At 31.8% G+C, this 22,182-nt stretch overlaps 1 protein-coding gene across 5 annotated transcripts; it reads right to left on the bottom strand.

Moving 5' to 3' along the window:
• Nucleotides 1–1,186: 1,186 nt before the first annotated feature.
• On the bottom strand, nucleotides 1,187–20,659 carry RAD54 (DNA repair/recombination protein). 5 transcript variants are annotated; one of them, XM_089722256.1, is made up of 25 exons: nucleotides 20,418–20,659; nucleotides 20,236–20,307; nucleotides 19,439–19,651; nucleotides 17,677–17,684; nucleotides 12,911–13,089; nucleotides 11,998–12,369; nucleotides 11,740–11,826; nucleotides 11,402–11,642; nucleotides 11,209–11,334; nucleotides 11,058–11,114; nucleotides 10,879–10,965; nucleotides 8,840–8,935; nucleotides 8,600–8,650; nucleotides 7,356–7,430; nucleotides 7,152–7,238; nucleotides 5,784–5,875; nucleotides 5,536–5,668; nucleotides 4,679–4,798; nucleotides 4,434–4,547; nucleotides 4,242–4,325; nucleotides 4,049–4,126; nucleotides 3,909–3,967; nucleotides 2,589–2,769; nucleotides 2,405–2,503; nucleotides 1,187–1,820 (listed from the first exon to the last, which is right to left on the bottom strand). In XM_089722256.1, the coding sequence occupies exons 1-25, from the start codon at nucleotides 20,602–20,604 to the stop codon at nucleotides 1,449–1,451; spliced, it is 3,270 nt and encodes a 1,089-aa protein (XP_089578382.1). In that variant the 5' UTR covers nucleotides 20,605–20,659; the 3' UTR covers nucleotides 1,187–1,448. The 5 variants fall into 5 exon arrangements, 4 of the variants coding, with proteins under 4 accessions (XP_089578382.1, XP_089578381.1, XP_012066883.1 ...); XM_089722255.1 differs by lacking the exons at nucleotides 17,677–17,684; nucleotides 19,439–19,651; nucleotides 20,236–20,307; nucleotides 20,418–20,659 and adding an exon at nucleotides 13,544–14,021 and having other exon boundaries at nucleotides 12,911–13,176; XR_016321108.1 differs by lacking the exons at nucleotides 17,677–17,684; nucleotides 19,439–19,651; nucleotides 20,236–20,307; nucleotides 20,418–20,659 and adding an exon at nucleotides 2,178–2,305 and having other exon boundaries at nucleotides 1,777–1,820; nucleotides 12,911–13,237.
• Nucleotides 20,660–22,182: the final 1,523 nt, after the last annotated feature.

Raw genomic sequence — 22,182 nt, 5'->3', positions numbered from 1 at the left:
CCCATCAGACTCAAGTTCTAATGCAGATTCAATTCTACCATCAATCCAATCTTAGGCAAAAAAACTTTTTAGTAGAAAAATCAAATATGAATTTGCTAATACGCAAGTGGAAATGTAAATATTCCAATTTAGAAACTCAAAATTTTTGTGTAAATAACTTAAAATAATAAATTGAAAAAACATAATAACTAATGTCTACAGCTGGAGAGAAGACAAGATGTGTATTTATTGGTGTCCTTTGAAAAAATACTGTAATAATAAATTACAAACATTAAGCGTTACAAATTTAAAAACAAGAAAAAAAAAATGCCTTAATAGGCAATTTTTTCATGTACTTTGTAACATTTTGCAATTTTACCCCCCTGCTTTTATCCTTAAGCTAACCAAAATGAATTAGCTTAAGAATGCAGTACCCACTGGTTTTAACTCAAAATGCTTTCAGGAAAAAGCTGCAACTAAGTTTCGCATTTTAGAGCTAAATAGCTAAAAAGGGCATAGGATAGAATTCAATTAATCACAAAGTTCAAGGTAAAAATTTACAATTAGGCAAAAAATGTAGGCTTTTTTTCTTTCTTTCTTTCTTTTATGTGGTCATTTGCCAGATTTCGCACCAAGGGGAAAAAAAACCTGAACTCAAGTTTATTTCACGTTGTTTGAAACTGAATTATTATTAAAAAACACTATTAGAAATATTATTAAAGGTTATAAAAGTTTTAGTCTCTAATCAAATACTTCTGAATTATTTTTCATCTACTAATTTTTCAAAAAAGAAACAAGGATTAGCTTGTTCAATACTGAATTAATTTATAGAAAAAATCAAAAAATATTTATAACTTGACACTTTGTATTATATGTGTGTATGTGTATGATTTAATTTACTACAATGTTTATGATAGAAACATTCAGACTAACTTGCAAGAAACTAAAATATAATGAGGTGTAAGTATTAGAAATTAAACAGTAACTAAAAATTTAGTCTCATACATCAAAAATAAAATGTCAAATCATGAATAAATCTTAAAGACTAATGTAACTTATTTTAAAACAGTAAGCCTGAAAATTGATATTAGGCCAAACTTCAAGATATTCTTAGTAATTTACCATTTATCTGAGGACCTAAACCGTAAAAAGTCTCCCAAGAAAGCCAACACCTTAGCTCACTTTGACCATGTTATGCTACAATAAATTTAGGGACCAATAGCTCACTCCAATTGATCTCTAGCAATCCCTCAAGTGTCTTTTAATTGTTTTTTGCCAATGCATGCACTGAAAGGCTACTTGCACAACTTACCCCGCCCACAAATTTCAGCAGTTACTTGTTCTGATTCTACATATAGATCATTTTGAACTAAAGGGAACCTTTTGGTGGAATTGTATTAATCATGATAAGCAATTTTGATTTGATGAAGAAAAAGAATTGAAAATTTTATTTCAGTAAAAATAAAAAATTACTGAAAATCATCATCATGTTGTATAGTATTAGTATGAGGGGATAAGCTTTTCAATGGCAATTGACTTGCAAAAGATAGTTTGGATTTGAGTGCTGCATTTGCTGCTCCATCCAAAGAAGTTCTTGCTCGTTTTACAGCTGCCCTTTGTGAAATCTTAAAAGGGGCAGATAATGAAACTCTCACAGAATCTCCGCTGAGGGAAACAGATTGTGGTGGTTGCTTGTGTTGGAACATTAACTTGGAATTTTTGTCAAGATTTTCCTTATTGAGTTGGTTCTTGTTTCCTTGTATCTCCTGCATCTTTGGACTGGCTGTTGATTCAATAGGTACAAGCTTCCCATCTACCTGGTTTGTAAAAACAAACGTGACCTGCAATGGCATTTTTAGATAAATAACAATAGTTACTGCATTTCTATTTCCCGAAACGGGTCAATTGAAACATACAGCGACTTACGTCATAATTTAGCTCTTTTTTAATCAACAGAATGGGATGTAAGAAGAAAATGAAAATAATACAAACTTTTGTTACAAGAGTATGTGCCCTTATTCCTTTAGCTAGCATGAATTAATTTAACGTATAGAATTTATTTACAAAGTTATATCTAATTCTGTAAAATCCAATTCATGGGAGTAAAATGAACATTTTTATTCATAGAAAATTGGAAACATGAAACTCCAAAGTATAAAATTGTTTAAAATCCATTTTATACCAAAACAAAGCCTTACATTCACAAATTTTCCGCCTCATTGAGAGGAGACGCTTCACTCGTTTTTTCAGTATTTTCTGCAGCAGGTTTATCCTTTTTAACTTGATCAGGTTTTTGTAAAAGAATTCATCAGGCTGTAAAAAGATTCTTTTGAAAAGGAAAAAAAAAATTGCTAATGAACTTTCCCATCTTCCCTGGTCACTATAAAGATAATCAAACAAAACAAAGAACTCCAAACGTTGTTACCTCATCACCAGCTGAAGCTTGAAGTATAGCATCTGGCACTGTTGAGGAGTGAAAATGGTGTCCCCAGCTACCCAAATCCTCTTCCAGTGGAGTCCCCACCTGAAAATTGAGTGTCAAATAGAAGTTCAAAAACAAATCAGACACTCGAAACAACTGTATATCCTGTTGCTAGTTGTTGACTGACCTGCTTCTCTGAATTCTTTAACTCGTGCAAAATTCCAGAAATTCCTGCAAATCCACCAATATCAAACACCTCGTGGTCAGACTGACTCCCACCTATTGATTCTTCTGCCTCCGTTAAATTCCCAACACCATCATCACGAAATAGGCAGCGAGGACAATTCATCTTTTCATGTATTTCAGACCTAGATATATAATTAGAAACAAAAATTTGTGAGGATGGAGAATTAAGATACAAGTCCAAGCTTACTGGTGTATGCAGCCAAAATGTGATACAAAAGGACACATAATGTGCTACTGTAGTCATAAATGCCATGCAGTGATCCATGACCAGTAATTTTTATGCAACCATGTTGATTTGAAGACAAATTGCTTCATTCAAGCATACAGAGAAATCACAGCAATTCATCGTCTAAATAAATTAAAGTAAATAAATAAATAAATAAATTTATGGAATTACTAAAAAATTTAGATACACAAGTCTATATATCAAAATCAAAATAGATTTGGAATATTACAGTATCATGAAAACAATATAGCATACATGTGTTTGAAGTGCTGATAATTTTTTTTTTTCTTTATACATATATTGTAGATCACCAATGGGTCACGTATTTAATCTGAGCTACAATGGTAAAGTCTTCCTTCAATCTCTGATGCTCACCAAATTAAAAACTATCAAAATTTTCATCTGTTAAACATTTCCTCATCTCAATAATTTAAAATATCATGATAAAACAAATTATTATGAAATATTGATAAAAGCTTTTGATATATTGATATATAATAAAAATTTCTAAAAATAGATGTACATGGTATTGTATCAAGACCCTCCAAAAACAGATATTTTGCTCAACATTGAAATGATATGTCGATACTAAAGTCTATTAACTTCTTTAATGATGAGTACATTTTCAATAGCTTGTCTTCGCTTAAAGGGACAACGTAAATATACAATGTTCACTTCTCAACTAATGCTTGATTCACTGCAAATGATTTTCTTTTCATCTTTCTATTTCCTGGTTGTCCTAGTACAGAGTTATTACACTTCCTAGTTTATATATCTTTAATTAATACCATATATTCTGCAAACCTGATAAAAAAAAATGCAAGAAAAATACACATCTTGCTAATAAATTTCATGAAAACTATGTTACATAAATATATATATATATATATATATATATATAATAGTATTCTCTCTATAGTTTTTACCATGAAGTGGGTAATCACAAAAACGACATTTTATTATAACTTCCCAATGGATCAATAAATTGCACTTTATAATCATGACATATATTTCAATTTTGGGAGCATAAATTACCTAGCATTGCCATGAAATGTAAACAGATCTCGTAAATCTTCTGTTGAAAGAAAGTTTCCCTGAAATTCAACCATATTAATGCTACATATATAGGTATGAACACTAATCATATCTAGCATACAACACACATTAAAAAAAACCTGTGCCACAAGGCTATCATTTTGCTGGTGTTGAATAACTTTTTGAAGTCCTTCTTTTGACATTTGACGCTGGTAAACCTACAAAAATTTAGAGAAATGTCAATGTACATATTGTCACTTGCCTTTTTGAAAGATCAAGCAAGAAGAGAATGGAATCTAGTGGCCACATCAACTCAGTTGCTGCTTAGCAAACCTTTTCTTCAATTGTTCCAGTACTCAGAAACCGGTAGATGTATACTCTCTTCTTCTGTCCATCCCTCCAAACTCTAGCAGCAGCCTAATTATGGAAGTTGACAGAGTTGCATGATAAATCAGAACTCATGGAGATCAATATGGCTCTTAAACTCAAGGAAGTTGTACATGAGGGACTATTCTAATTAATTACCTGTTTGTCATTGGCTGGATTCCAGTCAGGATCAAATAAGACAAGTCGATTACCACCAATTAGATTAAGGCCGCAACCACCAGCTTTACTGCTTAACAGAAATACAAACTCGTCCTGCAGTATGAGGAGTTGAAATAGCTTTTTAATTGAACTGAATCACTGACACCACACCCTTTCTCACCCACTAACAACTTCAGAAAAAAGAAGTCAGATCTGCAAATATGTAATCAATAAGCAGTCAATACCTTTGATGGATCATTGAAGCGATTAACTAGCTTCTGTCTTTTACCAATTGATGTGGTTCCATCAAGCCTTAAGTGCGGATATCTTCTTTCTCGGCATAATTGAGCAAAAAGGTCCAAGGTCTGATGACCAAAAGCCATTTTACATTGTGAGGAAACAATAGCCAAACCTCACGCCCTCCACTAAGAAAGTTGTGAATAAATGCTAAATGAAACGATTTCAGTTGCAAATAATTGTGAATGATGCAAGGGCTGATTCTTAGTCTCTGTTTGTTTTCCAAAAAAGAAAAAAACTCATCTAAAAAAAAATGTGAAAAGGCATTTTCTGAAAAAATAAATTTATTTTCTATAGTTATAAATACTGAAAAGCAACTAGAAGTTATTATTCTAACATTTGCGACACATTGAAATGATAAGCGTCTTTCAATATTCAAGACTACAAAATATGAGAAAAATTTCACAAAAAGTAGAGAATTAAAGATTTCACCATAAGTGGTAAACTTTGGTGGTTGTATTCTCAGTGGTTAGGGGTGGCCATTGGTGGCTAGTAATGGCTATAAAAGATCAGAAGTGGTTGGTAAATTAATAAGTTCATGCTTCTATTATTATCTAAATTCCTTTACTTTTTATGTTTAATAAAACTTTCCTTGAAATGACAATTTTCACTATGAAAACTTCAATTTAGCCTTATCGTCTGCACCACTAAAACAAATTAACAGTTCTTCCACAACAGCATATTTTAGAGCGGTGAGTCTAGAAAGCACCAGCCATTTCAATATTCAAAAGGAAACAGAAGAATTTTTTATCCATAGATTTACTTTTGAAAACAATGATTAGCAAGAACCATAATGTAAAACTACCTGAGTATAATTTGAAACAAGAACTATTCGATCATCAGTCCGTTGGCGTAAATGGGCCAGTAATCGAGCCAAAACATGCATTTTACCAGAAAGTTCAACCCACGCTCCGTCACCACCACTCCATGTACCAGATCTAGCAATAAAAGTGGAAAAGAAAGCAAGTAAGAAATAAAGAAGAAAAAGAAAAGCTGTAAGAATGTGCATAAAGAAGAGGATAGAAATACATAAAACATGACATAAATGCTTACCTCCCAGAGAACATCTCTTGAGGGAAAAAGCGTATGCAGTCCTCAAACCCTGAAGTTCCTGGACTTCCATTTTTAATGGTATCATATATGAGCTGCATAGGTAATCTATCTAATATGAGAAAGGACTATGAGCTCATACACAGATTAGAAATCAAATAGAAGGATCAAAACATTTCAGGAAAAACAAAAGAAAACTAAAAACAGCCATGCACAGACAAAATTAGCAAATAAATGAAGAAAAGACTAAATTTGTAATCTTAGGTTTAAATAGCTTAACCATGAATTTAGGTGGCTCACGGTTAATATTTTGTGATTCACTGTCCTAAGATTGCATAACCATCAACCCTCTCTTCCAGATCCTCACTTCTACGGGGCAGCAGAGGGGAATCTTGGACAATGGGCGAAAGCCCGATCGTACTTTTGAATTCTCCCAGTTTCAAAACAAAATAAGGATGTGAACTCAATTCCATTCAAAAGAAGAAAGCGTGTTAGAAATAATGAATGCAGTCCGTCACTCACAATATTAGGCAGCTATCTGAACTGCAATTTAACAAATTATTTTATGCTGCACTTAATGTTCACTTCTATTTTTCATCATCTATATTAACAGTAGCAATATTATGCATTGATCATAACATAATTGCGACTCAATAATTTATCAAATGGTACATTTCCCTACTGCATAAAGTGAATAAGGATTTTGGAAATTGAATACCAAAAGCTTAGTGTTTCCTGTATCTGCAGCCTTAACATTGATATTAGGAAACATATGCCTGTGCACAAGGCTTCTCATATTAGGTACTATTGAAAAGGACAAAAACACAGCCTTCCCAAGCACTATATCTATGCAAATTCTTCAATTAAAATGGAGAAACTTTGTTTTAACAAAAACACCTGTACGCTCATGAATTATTTACCAAGCTTTCCTCGGGGAATCCCACGATTGAGTTCAATATTATCTAAAAAGTAAATAAAGAAATAAAAAAGAATGTTCTTAATAGCATCAGTTCTGACAAAAAAAAAAAAAAAAGTCCTTTCATGTCAAAAACATCAGATGCCAAAGGAATCTTAGCATTTTGAAAGGTGCATACCCCACTTTCATTCCAAAATGAGTAAGGCTGCTTGCCAAAACTTATGTCAGATTAAAATATATTCACACGGATAGAAGCCAGTTAATTCATCACTTTCACTGTGTGCGCCATGCACACCTATGTACACATAAAAGCATATTACAAGGAGAGCATAAAAAGATATTACGAGGAGAGCACTTTAGCCAATGCAAGAAAAGCTATAAGTTCCGCTTAACTTTCATAGAATTAGGTCAAAGCAAAATCCCAAGACAATTAACTCTTGTAAGTTCTTTTATACCTTTGGATGGTTGCAGAGCTTCTTAAGAGCAGTAATATAAGCCAAAATTTTTGACTGCTTTGCTTCTTCACTGATTGCTCGTTTAACCTATTTATGGAATTGTGACAAAACAAATGGGTTAATTGCCGACATTCATGTCATAAACCACCAAATTCCAAAGTACATAATTAAATTGTATTATCTAAAATAAGAGCACAAACCCACATTTTTGGAATGTATGAAATGGTTATATAGATCTGTTTGGAGAGGAGTCAATTTGCAACAGATCACTTCAACAATCTGCAAGGGAGGCATCATTTAGAATATCAAAATATCAATTTTTTAACATAATCACAGTTTATATGCGCCATACTGCTATAAAGTGATGCAAATGTGACATGCCCTCCTTCCCCACCCTCCACAAAAAAAAAAAGCATAAATGAATTTAGCAAAATTTGGTGGAATTCAATTGAAATATCATATTTTGATGTATGCTATGTAAAAGACCATAATTTCAATTTTACGAATTTAATAGAAAGCAATTTCCATCAAGTTGGTGGATTTTCAAATGAATTCCGCAGAACTTATACAACAAAAATTTTGGACTGAAATGCTCTCTCTCTCTCATTTCCCCACCCCCACCCTTCCCTTTTCTCTTTCATTTCCTCCTCTTTCTCTCTCCCCCTCGTTTATCTCTTGCTCTTTATCTTTCTTTCTCATCGTTTCCTCTCCTCCTCTCTCCTTTTTCCTCTCTCTCTCTCTCTCTCTCTTCCCATTTCCCTCTTTCTATCTCTATCTCTATCTCTCTTTAAGGGTATTTTACACAATTATCAGATATTTAATTGAGTTCTAGATTTATTAGTAGATTATTCAGAATTGATTTCAATTCAGTTCCTCAATTTAAGTTTATCATTACATGGAAATTCAAATAAATTCTAGATTTTACATTCATTTTTACCAAATGGTGTAAAAGATCAACTCTCAAGAAAAATAATTTGACAAGAAAATAAAGCAAGAACACTAATTCAAAAACAATATGATTTGCTGTGAAAATAGGAGCACAGCTTAAATGATCATTTCAATGACCAAGCTTGTCCCAATCTAGCAATGAACAGTTGGCAAATCTAGAAGATCATTTCAAGAAACTAAGCACAGCTTAAATGATGGAGTTAAAGCTTGTCACCGTCCAGCAATGAACAGTTGGCATATCTAGAAGATTATTTTACGGAACTCATTGTTGAGTTGCAAAAGTAAGGAGCTTTTGAAATGGCATATCACATTATTGTTACCAAAGATATGAACTTTTAAAAAGAACATTGTTACATTGCTTAACCAGTGTTGCTAAAAGCAGCATACACAATAAGCGCAAAACACTATTGGAACCAAGGTCTCTTGGGCTCATGAAGCTTTCACAAGGAAGAAGATAGTGGCATTTAACAAAAGGTACCACAAGATCACGAGATCCATACCTTTGGTGGCAGGTGATTTGATAGTAATGCATTGGTCCTTCTCAAGATGAACTGAAATAATTTTTAGCTAGATATGAGAAAGAGTAAAAGCAATTCTTATTGTTTTAAAAAAATAAAAACTAGCCAGACATGTTTTATATGAACAATTACTACCGCTGCATAATTTGAAGTCACAATTAGCAGACAACAGTGACATGATTCAGCTTTTGCAAATTGCATCTGCATTTCTAAGCGAATTACCTGATTCACTTTTGCACTTAATTCTCCAGAGCGCTCTACACCTAACTTTTTCTCTTCTTCTGTGGCAGTTGGTTCTCTTCCGCAAATAATTGGCGTCTTCATATTTTATAAGGAACAAAACTTAGAAACAGAAAAGGCATATATAATTGCTTGTTGCTTAAAAACAAACGTTAAGATCATAAACAAATCATGTGAAAGAAAGATGCATTCGACCAATTCATATCCCGAAGAAAAATGTACCATCTCATTTCTGACTGCTGTGTTCTATGGCAAATAACTAGAACATAAAAGGCTATCTTAGTTTATGCCCCATAGTCAAATATAAGCCTCCAATATTCTATAAATGATGTCTCATGCCTCACTAGTAAATGAGAAGTTAAAATTACATCAAATGTTAAAATATAATATATGAATTTTATAAGTTGAAACAGCATTTTCTTAGATCAGTTCAGAATCAATGTGAATCTCTAATACTACAGAATAAAATCAGTCAATAAAAGAATACAGCAGATTATAAGCTTTATTCCCCCTACGCCACAGAACAAATTAATCACCACATGGTTACCACTGTCCAATGTATCCATCAGGCATACTAGTAAAAGCGTTTAGCAAAGCGAATATGACGGCTTTCTTTATACAGATTGTAGAGGAAACATTAATGAAAGACTGGCCTTCAAATCATCTAAATACTCCTGGGATTAAAACACCTTTCTAAAAAGTACCTATATTCAATGAGCTTTGCCAATGCAGAAGGAAAAACTCAAGATAGATATATCTATCTATTGTTACCAAACTCACTGCCAACGACCATATAGGGTTTTCTCAGTTCAAGAGTAATTTTACATTTTGTTTTGCTAAGAACACTTGAACAAACGCCATTCGATAAGACAACTTTTCTCTATATGACGAAATTGGGAACACTGGAAAATTGTGCATTTATATATTCAACAATGATCTAGTCTGTCCTTCCAATATACTCAACAGTTTATATATACATGAACAAATAGTGTCAGATATGCAACAGATAAGCAAAGTTTCTTGTTGAGCATTGGTGCTTGTGCAATGCAAGTCCATTTATATTTCCCACATAATTCTCTATCAACACTGTAACTCATCTCAAACAGAACTAGATATAGGAAAGGTAACCAGAAAATCACCAAGATTAATCATCAGAAGGGAAACGAAACGAAATAAGGCGTTTTCAAATCCAAGTTCGACTCTGTACTTAGCAAGTGAAATAAAGAAAGAAAATTGCAATGGATTTCAGAAGCAGACCAGATTAGAGAACATGGTTACCAAGAATGACAGAAGAGAAATATCTTTAGATCAACAGAGCACAAGAGGGACCTAATTGTTCTTATGAAAGAGAGCTAACTGCTCTGATTAGTGAAAAAAACAAAAGAAAAAGAAATACTGCTGATGGTAATCACAATTGACGTTACAAACTTTGATATTGTGACACTATTATTGGAGTAACCTTTCTCCATATGACAAAATATGAGTCTTGGAAAACACAACATAACTGTAACTATAAATATATTAATTAGAATGGCTTAACCTACCTTCCAGGATATATTTACTTGGCTCATGTATATGTACATGTACATTAACAAATAAAGTTGACAGGAAAACAGAAGAACTTGTAGTCGTAGATATCACTTAATGCAAAAGTTGCATAGCACAAATCTCAAATATCAGAATTTTAGCAAAATGGAATAACTCCCGTTACGAATTAATTTTCTTTTTTTTTTTTTTTTCAGGCAAGTAAAATAGCTTAATCAATAATAATAAATGCATAAATAAGGCACTGATATACATTTGTCTGATGGATATCAGCTAGTTCATAAAAGCTATAGGAGTGCGTAATGTTAAATCTCACTATTATATGGACCAGAAGCCTATATACTGCAAGCTTCTAGATAATCTCTGCTTTATAAAGACAAACGAGAGACCAATTTAAACAAACAATGCCAACACTGTTAAATATAATTCAATCTCAGAGATAAGGAATATATGATTAGATTGCAAATAGAGCTCACCTCATAATAGCGACGAAAATATGCAGCATCACCCAAAATTCCTGGATTAGTAAAGTTTACCATTGCAAAGAACTCTTCTAGGTCGTTCTGCAAGGTTAGGAATGGAGAGTATTATTAAGAGTAACAAAAACTGCAGTTTCAAACTACAGTGAGATATCTATTGAATGAATGATTCACACCTGCATTGGAGTTCCTGACAACAAAATGCGGCGCTTGCAGGAGAGAGCAGCCAAAGCCTATGCCAGAGAAATGTTCATGTATACATTCAGAGAAAGAACAATAAAGTTACGTGTGAAAATAAACACATAACAAGGATAATACGTCATTTACCCGATTTGTTATTGTCTGGTCATTTTTGAGCCTGTGAGCCTCATCACAGATAAGGAGGTCGCAAGATTCACTATGGTTAAATTTTGATGAATGCAACCGGAAAGTCTCGTATGAAACAATCAAAACCTAGGGGGATTCCTCGAATTAGAACATATTTCCCAGAAAAATGCAGATTAATAGTCAATATTTCTACCTGCAAAATGCTTTGAGGACTTGTGAAGTTGTCAATTCCAGAGACAACATCATCTCTAGTGCTTTCACATAGTGCTATGAGCTTAACTCTTTCTCCTACCCATTTTTCGATTTCAGCCTCCCAATTACTCACAAGACTCGTTGGAGTAACAATGATGGCTTTTTTAACCATAGGCTTTCCATCAAACCCTTGACCAAGAAGAGTGTATAGCAACGTGATTGATTGCAATGTCTTTCCCAAACTGGAAAAGAAAGCAAAACACCAATTTTTTTTTTTAAAAAAAAAAAAAAAAAAAAAAAAAAATTGCTTTTTGAGCTAATAAAAGATGAGATGTTTACCCCATGTCATCGGCCAAAATACATCCATTAATATCGGTATCACGATATACTCCTGAAACGCAATCGAACATGAACTGAACCCCTTCCCTGCAACAAGGTTAACAAAAGATTTTACTACAGCAAAAGGGGAAAATAGAAAACTTTCATTTTAAACTAGCCTGGACACATAAATTGGAATGAGAATACTTCCATTACAAAGATTTATATGAGACACCCCACAATTCCAGAACTAATTTAGATTTCATATTATGTTAATACCTTTGATGGGGTCGAAGGAACTGAACAAGCAACGGATCTACCACTATTGGTGCTAAATTACCAGCTCCATCTTCAGGCTGCCACAATACTAAAGGATCTATTCCAGGTGGCAAACTCACACTTTCCTCCACTACATCTTTCCCAATGATATTTGATGCATTTAGTCTATTAGTTATTGCCACCAAAACTGGTCTCGAAGAACCCCATGGAACAAATCGTTTCCTGGCCGAAAGTCGACGCGTGAGCTTTTCATTTCCATCTTTATATCCATTGGCACATGGGGGTTTAAAGGGTTTCCTACAAATGGCCGCTCCTCCTGTTACTGAAAGAACTCGGGGCAGTAATGATTGTCTCCTTACAACAAGATTGCCTCTGGTGAATCACAGTCATAACATTCAGCATCATAAACAAATTCCATTCAAGCAAACTATTTGCTTGGTGAAAACCATAACTGAGAACTCAGTACTGCTGATCCTAATTGACAACTACACATTTTAAGAACAATGGTGTGAATGAGAAACCCTATACTAAAATAAAGCAAATTACAGGTCTATAGCCAATCGCAAACATTAACTTGTTAATAGTTAAAATAACAGACAGAATTTGCATTCGAATGTGAGGCTGAATTGCTTGTCTATTAAAAAATTTTGATCACATGGAAACTCAAGAATCAAAAACCTCCAGGCTCCAACAACTGAGATTTGTCAAATCCTTTCGATTTCCCAACTTGTGAAGCGACCTAAGCTTCCCATCTTCCAAGCAACAAAAAGCAAAAGGGATAAAAAAGGAACTCACAATTACTTAACTAAAACATATAATAGAAGCCTGAAATCAGCTAAAATGTCAAACCCTAGGTCTTACAAACAGCGCTTGTCAATGTAACTTGGGCATTTTATCGATAAATTGAAAGTACCTCACGAGAGCGTCCACATTCTTTGATTTGCGATCTTCGTCAGACGGACATTCAGCCACAGGCCCGGGTCCACCGTCTTCGTGCTCATCGTCAGGATAGTCTTCTGGATTGATGGTGTACTCGTCACTGGAATCGCTTGGATCGGACGGTGAGAGAATTTCCTCCTCATCTCCTTCTTCCTCGTCCAATGAAGACATGTTTTGCTGCTTTTTGGAGTTCAGAGACTGCCAATGCGAGGCACTGATGCAGTGCTCGTTTTCAAACCGCTATTCATTTGGCGGGTAAAAGCATTTCAGCAAAGAAAATTTCTGAAAAAATATTAGTTAATTTTTATCTAAATTTAAAAATAGTTTATTTGGTACTGAGTAAAAATTTAAAAAACAAATTATTTATTTGATTTACAATTTTACATAAGGGCGCTGATAGGTGGATGCATTCCACACGGTAGAGCACTTGCGTTATACTACGTATAAGTTATGTACGAGGGTAGTATATGTAATTTGATGTTTAAATGGAGGGATAACGATGGCAGAAAAAAAAAAAAAAAAAAAAAAAAAAAAAAAGAGGAAACTGAGTACTGCTATTTAATCTCTTTTTTAGAAGGCAATTCTGCTAAACCTCCATCCATCATACCTGCCTTTCACGAAATCAAAATAGCTATGAATCCATGTACATTGTAAATCTTTAATCCCCAGTGGAAAGAAATGCAATCGAGGCATAAAATTGAGACTGTGCAGGTGACAAAGCAACCCATAGACAAATTAGAATGTAAGAGATTATGTTTCAATGAAGAATGATCATACGAAAATGGAGTGGGAGTTCTAGAAGCAAAAATTTGAGGAGCTTATCTGGAATGACAATGGATTGTACAAATGGAAAGAGATTATATGTAAGTTGAATCTTATGGTGTTCTGGTTAACCTCTATCCTTCCGGTTTGCTCCAGCTTGAAATACCCAGCTCCCCTTTCAATCAATTTTCCCCCTTTATAGACGGCCCAATGATTTTGCATTGTAAAAAAATAAAAATTTTCGATTATGATGTTTTTGAGTACAATTAGAAGACATCTGAAATCATTCATACATCTACATAATTTTCCCCTTTACAGACAACTCAATTGATAATCTCTTGAACTCTACATCTTGATCTCCCTTTGGATAGAAACTTGTTATCTATATTTGGAATGTCAATATCAAGTTTTGTAAAATAAAAATACTTGGGTCAATCAAGGTTCTCATCTATTGTCTCTCAAATTTTGTTGTCGATGCTTTAAAATAGTAACTAATTTCATGACAATTCGTTAGTGATTCCCAATAACATTTCATAAGATACAAAGTGAATACAAAGTCAAATGTATATAATATGTCTACAAACCATTAGCTTCACTCTTTGATCTAAGACTTAATCCATCTTCTCTAATGATTTCAAGCACATCAATTATTGATGAAGATTAAAGAATTAAATTTATCAAGATGTGATAATATGATCCCCAATGAATATCAATACTCCTTTTAAGACAAATTTCTTGATTCAAGCCACATCTACTAGGAATTTTTCCTTTTTCGCTTCTTTAACTTTAGCAACTTATTTTTCATGAAGCATGTCATGATGCTTGCATGATCCACCAACAACATTCAATAAAGTATTAACTAAGTTGAAAAGAGAAGCAATTTTAATATAACCTTGGAAATGGCAATAAGTATGAGTTGCAATTGCTAGAGCAAAGCAATGAATATAGAAAGCAGATGAATTTTTTTTCTTTCAAAAATCAAACTCTTAAGACCATTGAATTCACCTTGCATATTACTAGCACTATCATAATCTTGTCCATGAGTTCTTGATATAATCAAATCATACTTGCAAACTAATAATTCAATTATTTTTTGATAAAGTAGTTGTATCACTAATATGCATTATACTAAGAAAACATTCAACAATACATTCTAACTTGTTTATATAACCAAAGCAACAATCATTTCTTCTTTCTTTCTTTGATATATCATGTGACTCATCCACAATGATAACAAAATATTTATTCTCAAGATAATATATTATAGTATTAGTTGTCTCAATTGCAACAACATAACAATGTTTTTTTGAATATCAAGAGCAATTATTGATCATTTTTAGGAACATTTTGCAAAACAACTTTTAAACTCTAATTTTAATCATCAAGAAATTTGAAAAGTTCAAGAAAGTTATCTTGATTAGATAAACTTTCTGACTCACTGTGATCATGAAAAGCTAATCCCTACTTAAAGAGACAATCAATTGATGCAGTTAATCGACTTCAATATAAGTCACAAACTTTATCAAATTGCATATAGCAACTTTCAATGTACTGGCTTTAATTCATCAAACTCTTAAAATTCCTCTTACCATTGTTGTAAGCTATTTGACCTACAATGTGCAGGTTCAATATATCTTTCTTGTTCCAATTCGTAAATGCCTCTGTAACCAACATCTCCTCTCGATTTTCCTATATCACACTTAAAAATATAGTAACACTAGCAATATACAATATCTTTTACTATGCTATATTCTAACCAATTATCATATTCATCAAATCAAGTGGAACAAAATCGATGAAAGTTAACTCTAACTTGCCTTCTAAGAAAATCATGTTGACAAGGTTGACAAGGCCCTTTTTGCAAGTAGTATTTTCTGATCTTATCTTAATCATTAGGATTGATAGGGTGATATTTTAGAGTGTAATCTAGGATCTAATGGAAGATCCTTTAAGTTAATTTCAACTCATGGTTGTTTTGTGCAATTCGATGATTCAACATGAAAATTAGCTTCATCGGGCTTTGAAGAAGCTTGTTGATTAGAGATTGATTTTTGTTTGAGAAATTTACTCACACCTCCTTGTATAAGAATAGGGAAAATTATTTCTAGGTCCTTGAGATTTTACAAAATACATTAGTCCATTATTGTTGTTGGAACAAATTATTCGGTAATCCTAACTCTTTAGTCCTTACGTCGAAAAAGTGATTTTTTCCGTTAATTTTACATGAAAAGACCTAAGTATGCTTATTATATAGGACCCATCTCTATCTCTCTCCTTCCTCAACATTTCACTTTCTCCTCTCACGAATCTACAAATGGGTATTCAATATATGAAAGAAGTAGACAATGTCTATAAGCATTGGTTGTAGCACCAAACGTTAAGGAATGGCATCGGAGGCCAGGAGCATCTTCATCGTTACGTAGGTATCTATTTAAAACCAAGTAATTTTTCTAAAGTGTTTAGGGTGACGATTTTGATTGTAAATTGAAAGAATCAGAGAACTACAAAATTAAAATTGAATTCGGATAGATAATAATCCGACTAAGCAAAAGAGGGAAGGATTGAATAAGGAAGAGCCTGAGATGAATTTGTTAATTAAGCTAGAGCAAGAGAATATTTTGAAAAAGCATCCTTTGAATTTGCCCAATCGAGAAACCTAGTAATTTAATATGGTTAAACAAGTTTAAACCCTCTTCCCCAAATCCATTTTATGTTATTCCTAATATCATTACAGTCCAAGTAAGTACATTTTTCTCAAGCATCTCCTCAAAAAATGATAGGTTGGAATGCCTAGGTAACTTGATATTTAGCAGAGAGAAAGAAAACAAAACTATACAAAATGAAAAGGAGAAAAGAACCTGTAGTGTTGTTTTGCGTGTAAGCCAATGCAGGCGAGAGAAGAAGAAGTGAGATTTTTCTGTCTTTTGGGATTTTGATCCCCGAGAGTTATTGTTGTCTCTCGCGCGTTTAGAAGCAAGAATCCAAGTGTTTTTTATATGGGTTGGATTTGACAATCACAGTCACGACTTTTAACAGCAAGTTTTACACAACATATGTTGTCTTTCTTTGCTTGGTTACTACAATCTTGATGAAGAATCATTAGAAACGTTGATTGAGCATGTACTGATTCCTACACCTGACCTAGTAGTTAAGAGTAAAGATCTTGATTCTAGTGGTAGTGTTAGTGATGGCAGTGATGAAGAAAATATGGGTGAGAGTATGGAGGTAGAGAGTTGGATCAATTTTGTAGGTCTCACATGGGTATTTCAATCTTTTCATATAAAATTAACGAAAAAAGTGTCCATTTTTCGACATAAAGATAAATAGTTAGATGGAGACATATGTTAGAGACTCCGAAATAATTTGTTCAAACAGCAATGATGAACTAATGTATATTGTAAAACCTAAGGGATCTAGAAATAATTTTTTACTAAATAAAAATATTTCTATAAATTCAGATATAAAGTATCATATGTAGTCTTAAAGAATATAACTTTGTCTAATAAATTCAGCAAGCCAAAATATAACTTCAGAATGTCAATATGATATATTACTACAATCTATAAATTTGAAAAGAGAATTACTTTATCCAACATATAAACACTCGTCTCAATTCTCACGTGACATGAGACATAGCAAATGTTAGTTGTTTTGAAGTTGCTTTAACGACTCACAATTATCTTAGGGACTATATCACTAGTTGCTTCCAGGATTGAATTGATAGAAAATTCTTAAAATAATTCTTTTGCAAAATTGCCACAAAAACCCAGTACTCGAAATATAATCGAATAAATAAACAATGCTTTTGCTTTGTGATGACCACAAACAAATAATTATACATAAAACCAACAAATTTTCCATTAGAAAAAATATTTATAGACAAATATAAAAATTTTATAGATGAAAAGCCAATAAATTACATAGAGGAAAACCTGAATTTTGATTTTAAATTCTTGAAATTGTGGGTGGTGTTGCTACCTCTTGCTCTCAAGTCTCTACTTTGAGTCTTTGATTTTCTTTTCGTTTTTTTGGCAATAACTATGTTTTAAGCCACACTTCAAGAGACTAATAGTGTTATTAATTTATTATATTTTTTTCTTCTTTTTATATTTTTTTGTGTTTTAGAGGTATAATATTTTATTACTAATTTAAAAACCAAATTAATTTATGGGCCAAAACTAGACAAAAATAGAATTCCTAATTTTGCATTATTATTTAATTAAAAAGTCAACGTCAAATTTTTTTTTTTTTTTACAAAGTTGGGAAGCAAAACCAAAAAATAACAACATTTACGGGGAAATAACTCTTGAAAACATTAGCTCAATTTTTTAAATATTTAAAAAGACATTTAAATTAATTTAAGGTGATTTACAAATTATAAATACAACAAAATTAAAAGCGTTCACTTTATAAATATATTAATAGCCGTTTAAAAAAACTTTCAAGTCAATGCACCCTCAACTACATGTGCTTCCACTTTTTCTTTTTAATCATTCAACAATCAATTGTTGATACCACTTAATCATTTAGCTCAACAAGACAGTTATTCAGATTTAAGGTTCAAAATTCAGCTCAAATAAACAATCTCGAACTTTGTAATAATATGCTTTAATACATTGGAGAATCCAAATAAACAATCAAAATATATGCAACCGATCAAACGAACTTTACACAACAGGAAAAAAAAAAAAACACTTTAAATGGCAGCAAGTCATCTTGTCATCCCTCGTGCCATCATTGGGGCCGTAGCCATTGTAGCACCACGCTTTTGCCTTTGCATATTGGCCTCCCAACCTTCAATTTCCCGTAGAGTAACACCGTGCGGGCAAGGAAGATGCCAAATAAGTATTTTTACAAATAATAAAATTGTGGAGCTAATTATAGTAATTTACCCAAAAATAATAGAACAAAATAATAATAAATAATGACTGGCTAATTCGACTTTAAAATATACATTTTCACTAGCGAAGAATTCTTCGATTAATTTCAGAGATTAAATAATTAATTATAATATTTTTTATCTTTGATTAATGAGAACAATCATGTTAAAAATCTAACAAACATGACGAATTAAGAAATTGACGCAGAAAAAAACTGTAGAAATTAATTAATTTGATTTTAAAAAACATATAAATATTTATTATTTAAATATTTATTATTACCAGTATTTATTATTGGTAAATATTTATTATTACCAAACATGAATGCATAAATTACTATTACCAAACATACAAATAATTATTATTTCGTATAATGAATTAAAAACATATAAATATAGCTAGTTGACCAGTCTAACTTGTGACTATTTAAAGTATTACACCCTTATAATTGACTGCATCATAAATTCTTTATGCTTTATTATACTTTAATAGTGATTAATAAATGTTAGAGTTTCTTTGAAAAAAAAATTATTAAATTCAATTATAAATTCACATTTAAACATTGTATTTAAGGCTTTAAAAAAATTCAGCTGTAATTATTTATTTTTAATTTTATGAAATTAAATATGTTTAGGTTAATTGATAGAATTCTTGTAACAGAGTATATAACTTTGTAAAATTTTCATAATATTTTTATTCATTATAATGAATTTTATGAATTAATTTCACATAATTTATTCATTAAAAATTCAAAACTTCAAAACTAAATATTCAATTTTTTTTTTTTGGAAAAATAATTTTAATCTAGATGGACGAAAAATAAAGAAAAAAACTTATAGACGTGTGTAAAAATATTGTACCTATCCCCATATCAAATCCACGGCTTTTCAGCTCCCTGTATTCTTGACATAGTGCACAAGTCTCGCAGCAGCAGTGTACCAAGCAATCCACACAAGGTGCTTCCTCCAAGTCATATTGGCCCCTCAATTTTGACCGATAAAAACACGAGTACAAGCACGCAAATCCTGTGAATGCCAATAATAATCCATACACTGCCCCTCTCGAAGCACAGGCTGCAATTTAACCACACAAACTTTCAGTTTATGCATTAGTAGCCGATCTAAAAATATTTTTTCCTGGGTTAATATATAATTTTTTGAAAAAAAAAGGTCAAAAACATAAATAAATTAAAATTTCATGAATTAATTTAGATAATACAAATATATATTAGAAAATTTAAAAAAAAAAAAAAAAAGGATCAAGTGATCCCTTTTTTTATGAAGTGGATCCGCCACTGCATATGTAAGGAGCATCTTCTTCTTTTTACCAATAGTAACAGAACTGCAGAAGTCTTTTGGATGTAAGCAAAATACTCAATTACGGAACAACTTACTCGATTAAGGTGCACAAAACCTCACCTTGGTGATTGTAGGACTGATTTTTTAGGCTAAATCAATTTGGTTTTTAAAATTTCAAAATTAAAGTAAAACTTAAAATTTTCAATTTTTTCTATTAAAGTTAAAACCGAACCTAATTAAACCCAAAACTGATTGTATTTGTTCGGTTCAGTCCTTTTACCAATTATTGAATTGAAATTAACTAAAGAACAAAAAAATATTTAATAGAAAGTAGCAAAATGATTATTAGTAAGTCTTACATGTGGATCCTTCGTTCAATATCTCAGCTATCTGTCCAAAAGTGATGCAAGGACAAAAGCAAGTGATCATACCTAAAACAACAACATATATACAATTTAATTAATAAAAATCCACCAAAAAAAAAAAAAAAGTGGAATATAAGGAAAAATCTTTTGTAGATGATCAGTTTTCAAGTACTTACAATTTGCAGGATCATCACAGCAATGGCATAAACCTGTAGACCACTTTCCAGGCGCACCTGGACGAGGCAAACTGGTGGAGTCGTACGAGGGATAATAAGGCTGAGGAGGATACGATTGTACAGAACTTGGGTTTGGAAATCCTGAAACAGGAATTGGTACTGTGTTTTCTTCAGATGCTGTATACATTTTGAAGGTGAAACTGAGTAATAGGTTAACGAACCCATTTGGTCTCCGTATGTATATATACAGACACTAAATTCCAATTGAGGGAGTTCCATTTGGTGGAAACTTCAATTGGTCAATGGTTTCCAGTTTCAGTTAAAGTCTAGGTCACCAATTTATAAATAATTAATAGGGTTTGTTGAATTGGAAAAATTGAGTCTGTGTTTTTATCTTATTAATTGACGCGTTGGAATTTTAAAACGTTCACACGCCTAACAAATTTAATATTCATAGTTGATATAAATAAAGATACATGTGTCTTTAATATTGTAAAAAATGACAGGTTGTTTAAGTTATAATTGACTGTTGACAAGGTTTATGAGAATTAGATATACAAAATGCAGGAAAGTGTTTCCATAAACAAACTTTGGTAATTCCTTTTGGAGTTTATTTGAAATTTTCAATGAATAGCAAACTATAATTGCAACACCTTACTCAATACGGAGGGAGTATTTAAAACCTGGAACTAGAAAGAATCTTTCTCATGTATAAATTCCAGGAAACGACAGAGAATCTTTCTCTGATTTAATTATATTTTATTTAAATTTTTAATTGTCTTGGTCTTCACTGGCAGTTTCGTGGGGCATCTAATCAGATACAAGTTGATATATATATATAGGAATAGACGAATTTTCTTATTTTTAATTGACCAAGAAATCTTGAGTCTACGACGTTATCTTGCAATATTAATTTTTAGGGGGAAATGTGAGTCTCGTGGCTTGTGAATTTAAAAGAGGATTTGAGGTAAATGACAAAAATTAGGAAGCTTGTATTGTTTAGTTTGGGATTATTGAAAAGTAAGATTAAATATGAAAATTACAAAAATAATCTTCTCATTAAAGTTTTATTTTTTACTTTTAGATTATGAATTGTTGGAAATTTTTTTTTCTAGTGAGATATTGACTTATGGATACAAACTAATTCTTTCTAAACTAAATTTTCAAAAATATATAAATTGGTTTGAAAGAGAAAACAGTTAGAAGAAATAATTGCCAATTAGGTGTGGTTTGAAGGTTCCGGGTTCGAGTCCATTGGACCTCCCATGTATAAAAAAAAAAAAAAGAAATAATTAAGTGAACAATTTAGAGCTTTTAAAACATTAACATAAATAAGATGGAAAGCTAAAATTTTTGAGCCTTCCCAATCTTTAATTTAACTAGTTCTTTTATGACATCCGTTGCACATCGAATTTACTCATTATATACTTATTTAATTTTGTTATTTATATAGTATTAAAGTACAAATTTTTATTTATAATAAAATAAATACAAAGATTAATTTATGTTGCACTTTATATATACAATAAAATTTTGTAACATGTCTTCTTTTGTAATATCCAACTGAAAAGAAAATGATATTTTTATTTCTCTTTAATAAAAAATAGTATAATTTTATTGTTAATTAATTATATAAAATCACTAAAAATTTGCATTTACCATGCTGCAAAATATTCTATAATTTGGCAATACTATAATTTTAATCTAATAAATCAAGATTTACTCTGCGTAACTACAATATAAAATATGATTTTAATCTCCACAT

Source organism: Jatropha curcas, chromosome 6, assembly GCF_041381405.1.
Source record: "Jatropha curcas cultivar XTBG-Jc1 chromosome 6, XTBG_Jcur_1.0, whole genome shotgun sequence".
In the NCBI taxonomy this organism is placed as follows: domain Eukaryota; kingdom Viridiplantae; phylum Streptophyta; class Magnoliopsida; order Malpighiales; family Euphorbiaceae; genus Jatropha; species Jatropha curcas.
This window is presented reverse-complemented; position numbering and strand designations above follow the sequence as displayed.